Here is a 14,261-nt window from a genome sequence, read left to right as displayed (position 1 = left end):
AAAGGTGTGTACATAATAAATAGGCCTAAAAAGGACAAAAATCAAGCACATGGGTTGAATAAAAGTCAAAAAGTACAATTTTCAAAGTAAAAATTAATGGTTTAAAATAGAAATAGGCACATCATTTAGGGACACCATTTTAGGAAAACAGGCACTATATTATGGGACGGAGGGAGTACTAGATAGTAGATACTGAAAAATTTAACTCTAAAATAAGTTAAACAATATTTTTTACAATATAAAATAATTAAAATGTATAGGTTAATTATCAGACCCGAGTTTGACCCGTCCCCGAGAGTGACCCGACCTAAATTATATCTGATCCGATTATTATCCGATCCAAACCAAGACCTGAACCCGAAAATAATTGTGTTGCAAACCGTCTTAAACCCGACTCGATTAGACCCGAACCCGAAATTACCTGCTACAAACTGACTTAAACCCGACCCGATAAGACCACTGAAATCAAACCTGACCGAAACGTGACTCAACCCGAACCCGGAATAAGAAAAAACCCGACATGACCCGACCTGAAATCGATCCGACCGAACCCGAACTCAACCCGAATGGAATATTGACCCGATACAACCCGACCTAATCATAACCCGAGATCCAGGATGACCCGACCCAATGACATGTTTTGACAGCTCGAGTATCAACACGAGTCATTTGTTTTCGTATGAACGTCATATGACGAGAAACTTGAGATTATAGTTGCTTTCCAAACATAGACGAAAAACGAAAATATCTTCAAGACCAAACAGGGGTTAAATTTTGGCCATACTCACAGTGTGATTGGCTAATTTGGCAAGGTAGAAGCTGTTTTTGTAGCCTCAGCTTCATTGCATTTTGGGATGTGCGTGTGAGGAGGACCGAGAGTCTGGCCGGAGATGCGGTCCATACCACTAGGCGGCGTCGGGATCACAATTACGCCGACCTCCAACGCCGCGTCTTGTAAATCTTCGCTGTTATCGTCGTCGTCTTTCGCCTTCAACAACAAAGTTCGACTGGGTTCTTCCTCCACCTGTGCCGCCCACTTCTCTGATGACCACTTTCTCACTTCGTCTTCCCCATCCGCCATTTTTCCAGGTACTAACTACTTTTTCTCTATGTAATATACTCCAATTTGTTCAATTTTTGGTTCAAATTTATGTTACTTTTTTTTAACTTCAATTGATCACTGTCTTATGATCTTGTAGCAATCGTACACCGCACTTATGGGTGTCAATTGAATTGATAGAAATTCTAGTCTCTGGAATTTCAAGCAGTATGTTTAATTTTAAATTGATGTTGCAAATGAGTGGATTAGTGATATGCTTAACTTATTTGGTCGTTATGTTTTCTAGGCTACGGATTAATAGGCGCCTTAATTATGTTATTTGAACCAGTAGTGTGACAACTAAATCTGGTTGGAGGGAGTATTACATTGCAAGAGTGTTGTCTCGTACAAGATCAACAGATTGTTTATGGGATTAATGAAGGTGATGGATAATTGGATAGGGTTCTTATTCTTTCATTGGTGGTTTAGGTTCATGAAGGGGCTTTTTGGGCTTTTTTTTTTCATGGAGGGAAAACTGGAAAAGGAATGTCCATTTCCGATGGAGCCAAATATTCATTTGTTCTTTTGGTTGTGGGATGTAATGAACTAAATCAAAATGGCTCTTAAAACCTCTTCGCTTCCTTTCCATGAAGTAGAACCTCTTCGCTTCCTTTCCATGAAGTAGAAGATGGTCGTCCCGTTATCACTTTTGGGTCAATTGGAAACAACCTCTCTGCAGTTGTAGGAGTTAGGTTGCGTACGGTCGACCCCCCTCACCATGCTTCTTGCGGGAGCCTCTTTGAGGCAATGGGGTAATGATAATGATGATGGAGGGAAAAGGAGTACAATTTAGGTTCATGGAGGAAAAGGGAGTACAATGTTGCAACAGTGTCGTCTCTTACAAGATTAAGTGATTAACAAATTCTTTATGGGAAAACCGGAGGAGATAAATAGAACTTTATTCTCCTGTAGGTGTTTTAGGTTCCTGACAGTCAATTCAGTTGCAGAATTGTAGAAGATGATGGGAAGCCTCATGGATAGCTGGTGATTTTATGTTTCTGGTTGTTTTCTCTAGAAATTGTTTTCAAATTGAAGGAAAGGTTGATATAATATGTTACATTATTCGGTCAGCAAATGAAATGAACTAAATCTGAGTAAGGTCATGTGGATACAAATTTTTATTTAAAGGTATAAATGTTGTATATCGAAATAAAAGTTAAGTCAAATGGTATAAAATTAACCATGATATAATGTAAAATTTATTTATTTATTTATTTATTTTGGCAAATAAATGAACTTTTATTAACCAAATGAACATTATAACTTATCATTTCAAAAGATACAAGAGAAACAAAGGATGAAAGAAAAACATCAGTATGAAGACTTGCCTACCGGGTTGGATTCCTCGCCCTTCATTTGCTGCTAAGGACCAAACAACCAAATCAAAAAGCCAACAGGCTAACAAACTTAAGCTAATAACATAGATCTTTGTTGATCCGTTGCTCTACACGCCGCCTTAAATTTGACTTCTTTAACAATTGCATCAGGACTCTTGCAACTGCTTCTAAAAATCTTCTGGTTCCTCTGAAGCCAGATATTGTAAACACACTCCCCAAAAAACATCACGTAAAGCTTGTATTTATCTCCAATCTTCTTGCCATATTTAACTGCAATGGCTAGCTCTTCTTAAACCAACAGCAGGCCTATGAATATGCAAGAGCTGCAGAACGTTGTTCCATATACTAGAAGAATACTGGCACTGAAAGAAAAGATGGGGAGCACTCTCAGGACAACTAAACTGCAAACGTTAGAATTTACCACATTCTATTCCAATAACCTGTCACGCGTAGGCAGCCTGTGACATATAGCTAGCCAACAAATAAAAATACTTTTATGTGTAGCTTTGTTGTTGCATAAGACTCTCCTCCACGAGACTTTAGCATGTGAACCAAGCAGGTGTTTATACAAAAGCTGAATAGCAAAGCAACCATTAAAGCATACCATATCCCAGCCTTCAATATCTTTGATCACCTCATAACAACTAAAGATCTTTCTCAATGCCCGCGACATTGTGTTTGAGATCGTAAACTGATCTAAGCTTATGCCCTTTAAATAAAAGCAGTTAGCCCATTTACACCAGCACATGTCCAAGTTAAAGCCGATAGCAAGTTAGTGACAATAGCTTTGTTCCACAACAATACATCTTTAATGTTCATACCTCCAGTACATCAGAAGAACAACTTTGACGAGCTGTACCTACCAGTGTAAGAAAGAACTTAAGTTATTATTTTTTGTTTTTTAAAGTTTTCCTTTAATAAAAAAATTTTTGCGGACTGTGCTGGCTGTTAATGGTGGATGGCAGCACTGGGGTGCTGGATCTGTGCTCATGTGGTGGCTGGTTCAATGGTCAAGTAATCGTCAGGTGGCTCGGTCAAGTGGGGTGGTCTAAGGTAGAGGAGAGAGGAAAAAGAAGGGAGAAGGGGGAGAGGAAAGTGAAGGTGGTGGCTGGTTGTGGATAGCTGGTGGTGGTGCATGCAGGTCCGGTGTGAGCTGTGGATGGTGGTCTGACAGTGGTTGGTGTTGCTGATTAGGTGCGGTGTGGCCCTGGTGAGGCTGCTCAAAGGGAAAGGAGACGAGGAGGAAGAGGAAGAGGGGAGAGAAAAAGGTAAAACTAATTTAAAGAGAGGGGAAACATGGTATTTAATATTGCGGTTGCTAGTAATTTCTTGTGGCATTTAACAAAACACTTAATTTTTCGTGGGAGGGGTATGGCAAGGGTTATATAATCTGTTAAAAAGGTCTTTGATGAAACTGTCCTCTGTAACATGTGGACATCTCGTGAGGTTATTTCTTATCTAATTTCTTGTCTTCTATACGAGCATTGCAGTATATGATGAAATTTGGAGATTGGATTATTTTGCTGGAGATGTGTTTTCACTTTTCAGTAGTCGTTGTAGACTTGTTAGTTGATGCATACAATAATATCCCTGTTTTGTTGTTTCGTAATTTCCTGCCTGAATACTACCAATGTTCACATAGTTGTGTATATGTTTACCTTGGCGGCTGTGGTCTCTATTCAAGGGGTTTGTCAAGCTAGTCAAGTTGCGGATTTGTTTCCATCTATATCACCTGAGGTAGTTGTTCGAGAAGCTAGATTGGATGATAGTTGGGAAGTGGTTGAAACACATTGTAGCTCCTTCTTTCCTGAGTATTCATTCCCTCTTGACTTTGTAATGAGGCTCGATAGGCTTATGGCAATGGTATTCGGATTTTCTGTTCCACATGGTTGCAAAAGGACTTGCTTGGTTGCTATTATTGGTAGCGCAGAAAATACCATCTACATTGAGAGTGACGATCTCAACTTTGGAGGTTTTGATACAAAATTCTCTCTAAATAGGGGTCATGTTGCTGGAATTTTAACTGTGGACACTGTTGCTGACTTCCTACCTAGAAAAGGACCTTTGAGGCAGCGAAGGTGCGTTCCATTTAACCTTTATTACGTTCTAGTTTTGGATACTTGACACAAGGATATAGATTTATTTATTTTTTGATATAGATTTTTTGCCCAATATTTTGAATTTTTTTCCAACCTCTACGACTATCTTATATCACTTATTTGAAATCCTTACGCACCTTAACTGGAGTTTGAAATTGAATGTGGTATTAGAGACATCTATGATATGAAGAGCGTGGTGATAATTTCCAAGAACACTGATACTGTGTTACCAACTTGATGACTTATTAAGATTTTCATAGTCCAACCAAAATGACGCGGTGTTAATTTTCGAGAACAGTAATCTTCTTGCCTGGGTTCTCCTGAAACAAAATTTGCTTTATTTGTTATCTATTTTTAAAAATGTTCTCTTTTGTTCTTATATACACCTGATAACTTGGACATGCACCCAAAAAGAAGGTCTTCTACCAACTAAGAATCCTATCATAAAAAAATAAAAAATAACATTTCTTCTTACTTTTAGGCTCTTATTGATAGCCTTAATAAGGATGAAGTTTGGTCTGAAGTGAAAGATAGTATGATTTCATGCACATTAATGGTTGTTTCTAGCCTTCAGATTATGAACTTAGTGCACAGATTTATAGGGTTCTATAATTGAATCCATCGAAACCCCTATTTTTAAATTATACTGGTAAAACATTAGCAGCAGTCTGATAATTTTAGTGCTGTGACAGGACGGGTATAGCATACATTTCAAATGTGGCAGTTAGACAGAAGTTTCGACGGTTGGGGATAGCTAAAAGGCTCGTGGCGAAAGCAGAGGCGCAAGCCTGGAGCTGGGGGTGCCGTACTGTTGCTCTCCATTGTGATTTGAACAACCCAGGGGCTACTAATTTGTATAAGAGTCAGGGTTTTAAATGTATCAAAGTGCCAGAGGGTGCGAATTGGCCCCAACCCAAGACTTCCCCAGATATCCAATTCAACTTCATGATGAAGCTTGTAAAACCTCCAACTACCTCATAAATTGTGCATACTCCACAGATTATATACTACAAGTAGATGCAACTTGTTGTAGATGCACATTCATCTGTAAATTCCATATTCATCTAGTAATTTAATGCGAACCAGCAGTTGTTGTAGGATCAAATCTAGAACATTACTGGTTTCATCTTCATTCGTTTGAACTTGTGCAATTTTCTTTACTTCAACATCAAGGAGGCCAAGTGGAACAACAAGCATTTTGAGATATTTTCTTATTCAAACATGGGCACATCTTGGTTTTATCAGGGAAGAAAAACTCAATTTTTCAATAGTATTAATAGATTGATAAGTAAATCCTTACCTTTCCCAATTTCCAGAAGTTAATCCTTATCAATATAGTCCTGATTGCGACTGCTTTACATGTTCTCAATTGTTTTGAGGTTCCCTTCCAATAATGGTCACGTGAGGTCTGACTCCATCGAGTGCGTCGAGGCGGATATCGGGCATGCAACAACAAACACATATCAACTAAAAGACAAACAGCTAAAAGACAAAAAAGGAAGTACCATTCATGTAAAAAAAGTACCATTCTAATACCATTCTGTAAAAAAAAGTACCATTTGTGTTTAGAAAAGTACCATTTAATTTTTTTTTTGTCATTTTTCCTATTTTGTCTTATGTTCTGATATGTATTTGGACACACATATCAGATATGTGTTTTTACTTCCTCGACTCCATCTAGCATGGTTTTTCTGGGCTATGCTTTTCGTTAACAAACATACCATCTATCTATATCTATATAATATACTAAAAGAGAGGAAATCAATGTGGTGATGACAAATGTCACTCATTGATTGGCCTCTCTTTTAATATAAAATAATTAATTTTTTTTAAAAAAATAAAGCAACTAATCCAGTAATATCAGGCAATTTATGTTCACATTCCAAATAAAAAAGGCTACGAATATTGCCCATCTCATAAAGTAAAGCAACTAATCTCGTAATACAAAACAATTAAGTTTTAAAAAAAATTAAAGCAATTAATCTTTCACAACCCAGTAATATCACGCAATTTATGTTAACATTCCAACAAAAAAGGCTGAGAATATTGCCCACGGTGTGTGTTCTTTTTAGAAAATATAAAATACATAAATGGCCATATTAACTGATTTGAGAAAACTAATACTTCGTATTAGATTGTTTAATAAAATACACAGCCCATAAGTAATTAACGGATTGGAGCACAACTGTGCAGCCAATACAAAGTATACGCAGCGTTTCAAACTATAACCCTATTCTAATATAGTTCTAGCTATCTACATATTATACTAAAAGAGAAAAAGAACAGACAAATGACGTTCTCTAACTTGCCTCTCTTATAGATATACAAAAAATTATAACAAATACTTTCTCCATTTTTTTTAATTGCACCATCTTAGATTTGACGCTTGCCAATGCACTATTTTAACCATTAATATCTCTGATTATACATTTGAAAAAATTATAAAATTTTGATAATTTGAAAGTATATTTCGAGACGAATCTAACAAGATTCCACATGAATATATTTTTCTTTACATATAAATCACATAAACTAACTATATAAGAATATGTGAATAGTGATTAAACCTAAGTTGGTGCAATTATAAAAAAAAATGGAGGAAGTAAAATATTTGATCCTAAATTTATTTTGTTAACTTTCACCTCATAAAATATTTGATTTTATTTTCCTAAAAAACAGATTACATTCTACAAATGGGAATATTTTGTAAATTATATTTTATATATTTTGGTAACGCATATAACCAATATAGGATTATAACTTTACAAAAAAATTAATCCATATAAGGAGTACATAGTAGGATATTTTTTAAAATGTAAGAGTAGTATACAGATTTGTACTTACATAATCAGAAGGATAAATTATTTTTTACCACGTAAAAAAATTGACAAATTGTTTTTTACAACCTAAAAAATAAAAATTATTTTTTACCACCTAAAAATAAATTAAAAATTGTTTTTTTTAACACCTCTTACCCGGAAAGATGGACGAAAACATTATATGAACCCATTTCAACCACTATATTTTTTATTTCCTTCTCTTCTCCCACGATTTTCATGTAGATAAGCCACCATTTTCCCTTGCTTCCTATTAATTCACATAAAGTTTTCGTCCATCTTGTAGTTAAGAGATGGTAAACTTAAGACAATTGTTTTTACTTTTAGGTGGTAAAAAACAAGTTTTACTTTTTTTAGGTGCTAAAAAATAGTTTATCAATTTTTTTAGATGGTAAAAAACAATTTAACCTAATTAGAATACAAATAAATTAGAAAATCAATAAAATATGAATAAGAGTGGAAAAACAAATTACTATATGCCCAATGTTAACTAACAAAATGAGACCCCTAACCATGTACTTTTTATGTTGGGCCCTAATCAGTAGCCTATCTTAATCTTAAATATCAAAAAAAACTTTGGCTACATTCTCATTATTGTAATATTTTTATACGGGGCACGGATAATAATTTATTCGCTCATATTATTGAAGTCCTAAAGACATATGAGTTGAAATTTTGAATAATATATTGTAATTAACTATTTCCGAAATCATCAGGTCTATGATTAAGTTTCCTTATTATTAATATGTTTGCAACAACTAAATATTTTTTATATATTAATGTAAATGATTGCAATATTAAATTTATATATGTAAATGGTGTATCACATTTGATGTTAGGGCGAGTTTGTATTTTAGATTGGGCTGACAACAAATATAAACGTAGATGATTGACTAATGTTGACTAACATGTAGAGATTAATTTTTTGTTGGTGGACGGGTATAAGGATAACATGTACCCACTTTGGTGGGGGCGAGTTTGAATTGATTGGATTTGAGAATACTCACTCATAATTATGTATGTTACTTTAAAATATTTTTTTCTATCAATATTATAGCTAATACAATCAATTTTAATACTTCGTAATAAACTTATGTCAAGATTTTAGAAGTTAGTTGAAAGCAAAAAAAAGTTAGTTGAAAGTTTAAGGGGGAGATTTTCTGGGAGATCTCCCTGTGCATCCTCCCTAAGTGAGCGGGGATGGAGGAAAGTTTTGTAAGTGATGGGTTTAAAATTTGTATTTTTTGCGGGTGACGGGACGAGGATGAATTTAATTAGATTGGACCCTCACACATAGGTAATCCTACATATACTTGATTATGAATATATAAAAAAAATACTACTAACTTATATATTATAATGTTTTTTTATTTACTCAATTACTCTAATCAGACAAACGAATTGCTAAAGACCCCTTAATAGAGTTTTAAAATTCAAACTCTCTTACAAGAAAAAAGTTGAGTCTAGGGTGGGTTTCAGGCGGGTCTGGATACGGAAGGGTGATGAAGAGAGGATGCATTTTATTTTGTATCTCTCAAGACAGGGACTGGGAGGAGTAGGTATCATCTCTATCGTGGATGGAGAAGATGGGGATGAGAATTATAAGTGGGTACGTGTGTGCTGTGTGCAGGCCTCACCCCGCCGCAAAGTCATCTCTAACTGAATAAAGTATATGGTGTAGGTAGGTGTTATGTTTGCAAGGAACCACCGATCCCGACTTTCCCGGAATTCCATTTCAACAACATGAGGTTCACCCTCAAACTCTCATCACAATGGATAGATGTCAGCCCTTCGGCGATACGTCAATTCATGCTGGAACCACACTGGCTAGATTTCCCATACCAGGATATGGAAATGTCGCCAAAAAAAGGAGGTATGATGATACCTGTCCATCTGCCGGATCTCAAAACAATCAAAGCCCTTTCCCCTGTTTTGGAGAAGTTTCTGCGATGGTGGATGCTAAGCAAGGAAGCACAGAAGGGGCAGTTCATAGTACCACCAGAGCTGGAATTTATGTGCGACCCAATCCCAGTGCTACCTCAAGTCAGGAGGACCTGGCCGTTGTCAGCAAGGAACCCGATCAAGGGAACCTTTGGGGAGACAACAAATGCACTCATGGTACTTGCGACAACGGAGAAGTTCAACCAAGTGGAAATCAAAGTGATAATAGTGAAGGAGGTGGAAGAAGGGGACTGCGAGATGGAACTGGAATTCATGGCAAGGAAGGAGACCCTATGGAGCAGGAGGAACAACGAGTTCATACACAAGATAGATCCTCTGACCAACAGGAAGTTCAAGGAGTTCTCCAAAACTCGAAAAACACCTGATCCCATGATAATAGTTGCTTGGAACTGCAGAGGAATTGCCCGCCGGGGATTCCAATCCAATATCCGCCACCTCTTTAAAGAGCACCTTCCCCAAATCCTAATACTAACCGAAACCAAAACCAGCCCCAAAAACACTGCAAGAATCATGAAGAAAACTCCCTTTGAAAAGTATGTGCTAGCTGAACCCTATGGCCTCGCTGGTGGGATCATAGTTATGTGGAACCCTAACTTCATCAACTTTCAGATGATTGGAAGGGACCTGCATACTATTCATGGTATTGTGGAGGTAAACACTTCCCCCCCTTTTAGTTTTTGCTTATCTGCTGTGTATGCTAGTACCAAGTACAAAAGTAGATTAGAAACTTGGCATGACCTAATAGACATGTCTAAACTAATAACAGTTCCTTGGGTAGTAATGGGAGATTTTAATGAAGTCACTTGTCAATCAGAGAAACTGGGGGGCAATTTGATCAAACAACATAGGGCAGATAGATATTCTGATGCCATGAATGAATGTGGGCTAGTTGATGCTGGCTGTGTGGGTAGCAGGTTTACCTGGTTTAATAAACAGAAAGATAAACCCATTTACCAAAGACTTGATAGGGCTTGGGTAAATATGCACTGGCTTAATCTGTTTCCTAACTCTACTGTAATTACATTGCCTAGAGAAGCTTCTGACCATAATCCAATTAAGCTAATAACGGAAAATATTGGTTTGCAAAATCATGGTCACCAAAATGTTTTCAAAATGGAACCTTTATGGTATGCTGAACCAGGTTTCTCAACCATGGTGGATGAAAACCTAAATGCTGATAATTCTGACTTGGTTAGTAAACTCAATAATATCTCCAAAACCATGTCTTCTTGGGTTAAGGACAATATAGAAAATATTTTCAAAAAAAGGAAAGTCTTGTGTGCTAGAATCATGGGTATCCAACGAGCTCTAGAACACAAGCCAACCAATAAGCACCTCTTGGACTTAAATGAGGACCTCTCCAATGAGCTAGGTCTCATTTATGAGCAAGAGGAAGCCTTCTGGATGGCTAGGGCTAGAACTAGTTGGATTGAAAATGGGGACAAAAACACTAGCTATTTCCAGAAGTCTGTCATCATAAGAAGAAGAAGGAATAAAATCACTAGCCTTAGGTCAGAAGTGGGTCAGGATATCCAAGGGAAAGATCTAGTGCCCCATATTGTCAGCTACTTTTCCACCCTCTTCACCTCTGAACAGACCATTCCCCCCTGTGAAAACCACCACTACTCCAATGAAATCAGTATTGACCATGCCACCAATATTGAAGAAGTTGGGAGAGCTGTGTTTGACCTAGGTCCCCTTAAGGCCCCAGGTATAGATGGCCTTCATGCCCACTTCTACCAACAACACTGGGGTGTTTTGTGGAAAGACCTATATAAGTATGTGGATAATGTACTGCAGACCAAAACCTTTCCCCAGTCCATCAATGATACCACTATCTGCATTATACCCAAGACTGCCCTACCAGAGTCCATAAAGCAATTTAGGCCCATAAGCCTGTGTAATGCCAGCTATAAAATAGTGTCAAAAATATTAGTCAACAGGATCAGACCTCTTTTGAAGGACATCATCTCCCCAAATCAGAATAGTTTCCTTCCTGGAAGGGGCTGTGAAGTTAATTACATTGCAGCTTCTGAAATCTTACACTCCATGAAAACCAAAAAAGGGAAGTTTGGGTGGTTTGCTCTTAAGATAGATCTTGAAAAAGCTTATGATAGGCTGGAGTGGAACTTCATTAGGTTCTGTTTAGCAAGGAAAGGCTTTGATAGAAATTCCACAGACCTCATTCTTAATTGCATTGCCTCTCCTGCAACATCTATCATTGTAAATGGAAAGCCCTCCCCCTCCTTTAAAACCACTAGAGGAATCAGACAAGGAGACCCAATATCCCCATATGTTTTCATTATTTGCATGGAGTACTTAGCTGATATGATTAGTGAGGCTGCCTCTAAGGAAAACTGGAAACCCTTCTACTTGAAGAGAAATGGCATCCCCATCACCCATTTGATGTTTGCAGATGATCTGCTTCTGTTTGGAGATACTTCTGCCAAAACTCTCAGTGGCATGAAGGAGGTCCTTAGGAACTTCTGGGACTGCTCTGGCCAAAAAATGAATAACTCTAAGAGCAAGATCTATTTTTCCAAACACACCCCCCAAAACCAAAAAGATCTATTCTGTAACACTCTAGAGGTACAACCAAGCCCTGACTTAGGAACATACCTAGGGTTCCCCTTGACAGACAAAAGGCCAACCAAGAACCAAACTTTAGACATTTGCAGGAAAATTAAGAGCAAACTGGCCTCCTGGAAGGCTAAATGCCTCAGCAAAGCTGGTAGGTTAGTACTTATAAAGTCCACCTTGACCACCATAGCAAATTACTCTATGCAAATTCTGTACTTACCAAAGAAAACCCTCCAGACTATTGACCAAGCTTGTGCTAATTTCCTATGGGATTCAGAACCCCAGAAAAAGAAAACCCACCTTGTAGCTTGGCTCAAGGCCTGTGGACCATTGGAAGTAGGAGGGCTTAGTGTTAGATCAGCTGTAATGATGAATAAAGTGCTAATGACTAAACTCTGCTGGAAATTTAACACAGGGGAAAACCTAGCCAGTATCCTAATCAAGGAAAAGTATGTTGATAATAGACCCTACCCTGCCCCTTTCTCAAAAGGGTCTCATATTTGGCAAAATGTTGGAAAGGGGTGGAACATGTACAAGGACCTTACTGCTTGGTGTATAGGGGATGGAACCCAGATCAACCTTTGGCTAGATAATTGGACAGGAAAAGGTTCACTTAGATCTTTAATACAAGGACCCCTAACCAGAGATGAATTTGCACACACTGTTAGTGACATTAGGAGGGATGGCCATTGGAACTTAAGCTGCATTTCCTTCACCCTACCCACTGACTTAATCCAATGGATTCAAGCCATTCCCATCCCTCAGTTTGGTGAGGATGCCCCCTTCTGCTCTCTATCAAAAGGGCTCCACTTTGACTCAAAAACAGCTTACAACACCATTTGGAACACCCACTTCCCTGACACAGACTCAAGTGATAAATGGAGTTGCATTTGGAAAGCTAGATGCCCACCTAAACTGAAAATATTCCTTTGGCTTATTCTTTGGGGAAGACTCCCAACTGCATCCCACCTATCCAGTAGACAGATTATCCCTAATGGAAATTGCCAGTTTTGTCCTAATACCCAGGAAGACATGGTACACTTGTTTTTAAACTGCCCCAGAGCTACTGAATTTTGGAGTAATATTGAGTTTCAACCCAAGTATAACCATCTCCACTCTGATGTTGAAAATTGGTTCCTAGATAACTTGAATGATACTGGGCTATCCCAGGTTTTGAACACTACAAACCAAACAATTTTCATCTTTTGCCTTTGGAGAATATGGAATAGAAGGAACTTATGGATTTTTCAAAAAGAAAACAAAAATATTCAGTCTTGGTGTCACCAAACTCTATGGTTAGCAAAAGAGCATGGAAATATAGAGAGTAAAGGAACACAACAGATTAAGCCAGTGCATTTGGACCCCCCTAGTCCCTCAAATTACTTTGTTAAATGCGATGCATCTTTCTGTTCCTCCACTCTCCTTGCCTCCTATGCAGCAATTTGCAGGAATGAAGATCACACATTCATGGCTGGAATAGCTGGAACCTTCACCAGTACCTCAGCTGCTGCTGCAGAAACTCAATCTATCCTTATAGCTAGCTCATGGGTCATCATCAAAGCATGGCAGAATGTGACTATATTTACAGATTGCAAATCAGCAGCAGAACACCTAAACAATGACAACCCTCCAATTTCTTGGCTGTCTAACCTATATGCTAAATGCAGGGAGTTGCAAAGAACCCACGGGAGCCTCTGGGTGAAATTCAGAAGAAGGGAGCACATCATGGAAGCAGACTACGTGGCAAGGAAGACCAAGGACAGGCTGAGTCTGTTGGATCAAGGCAGTGATTTAGAACCCCCCCCCAGTTTAACTACTGATATCTCATCAAACAATGACACTAATTTTTTGGGAGCATGTTTGCTTCAAAGTAATTGGGCGATATGTGCCTGTATTTTGACCTCCACACGGAGTGGAGTTAGCTGAAAACTTATTATGTATGTGCACTCTAATATTTAAGTAATCAAGTAACTCATTTTCACCAAAAAAAAAAAGGTAGGTGTTATGTGATCGGGTAATGAGATTGATGAGACGATCGTGCGAGTATTAGGTGGGTCTTACTATCGAAGTTAAGGGTGGATGAGATAACTTTATGCTTGACACAAGTGGTGAATGAGATTGGAATTTATTTATTTATCTATGTACCCTTATTTCTTTTAATTGTTTTAATTGTTTAATAAGTCACCGAATAAACAATAACAAATTTAGCCATCATTAATTTTAATTTGGATAATATCTACAAAGTACAAACTCTATTTGATGATAATTGTTTACCATATTTTATATAAATTTAAATACTTATAAACCGTGCATCGCACGGGTACTATACTAGTTCAATTACCTAAAG

General features: G+C 37.6%; 2 protein-coding genes across 3 annotated transcripts; both read left to right on the top strand.

Annotated features, from left to right (window-relative positions):
• The first annotated feature begins 719 nt into the window (after positions 1–719).
• Positions 720–5,667, top strand: LOC110801938 (GCN5-related N-acetyltransferase 4, chloroplastic). 2 transcript variants are annotated; one of them, XM_056837953.1, is made up of 3 exons: positions 720–1,089; positions 4,079–4,514; positions 5,228–5,667. In XM_056837953.1, the coding sequence occupies exons 1-3, from the start codon at positions 891–893 to the stop codon at positions 5,514–5,516; spliced, it is 924 nt and encodes a 307-aa protein (XP_056693931.1). In that variant the 5' UTR covers positions 720–890; the 3' UTR covers positions 5,517–5,667. The 2 variants fall into 2 exon arrangements, with proteins under 2 accessions (XP_056693931.1, XP_021863033.1); XM_022007341.2 differs by having other exon boundaries at positions 723–1,089; positions 4,121–4,514.
• Positions 5,668–9,115: 3,448 nt separating this feature from the next.
• Positions 9,116–13,840, top strand: LOC130465575 (uncharacterized). The gene has a single exon (XM_056834389.1). It carries the CDS (start codon positions 9,116–9,118, stop codon positions 13,838–13,840), a length of 4,725 nt encoding a protein of 1,574 aa, XP_056690367.1.
• Positions 13,841–14,261: the final 421 nt, after the last annotated feature.

This window comes from Spinacia oleracea, chromosome 1 (assembly GCF_020520425.1).
Source record: "Spinacia oleracea cultivar Varoflay chromosome 1, BTI_SOV_V1, whole genome shotgun sequence".
Taxonomy (NCBI): domain Eukaryota; kingdom Viridiplantae; phylum Streptophyta; class Magnoliopsida; order Caryophyllales; family Amaranthaceae; genus Spinacia; species Spinacia oleracea.
This window is presented reverse-complemented; position numbering and strand designations above follow the sequence as displayed.

Coding starts and splice junctions, on each gene's coding strand:
- LOC110801938 (XM_056837953.1), top strand. CDS start 891: ATGCGGTCCATACCACTAGGCGGCGTCGGGATCACAATTACGCCGACC. Junction 1,090..4,078: donor CCCATCCGCCATTTTTCCAG/GTACTAACTACT, acceptor ATGTTCACATAG/TTGTGTATATGTTTACCTTG. Junction 4,515..5,227: donor GGACCTTTGAGGCAGCGAAG/GTGCGTTCCATT, acceptor GTGCTGTGACAG/GACGGGTATAGCATACATTT.
- LOC130465575 (XM_056834389.1), top strand. CDS start 9,116: ATGAGGTTCACCCTCAAACTCTCATCACAATGGATAGATGTCAGCCCT.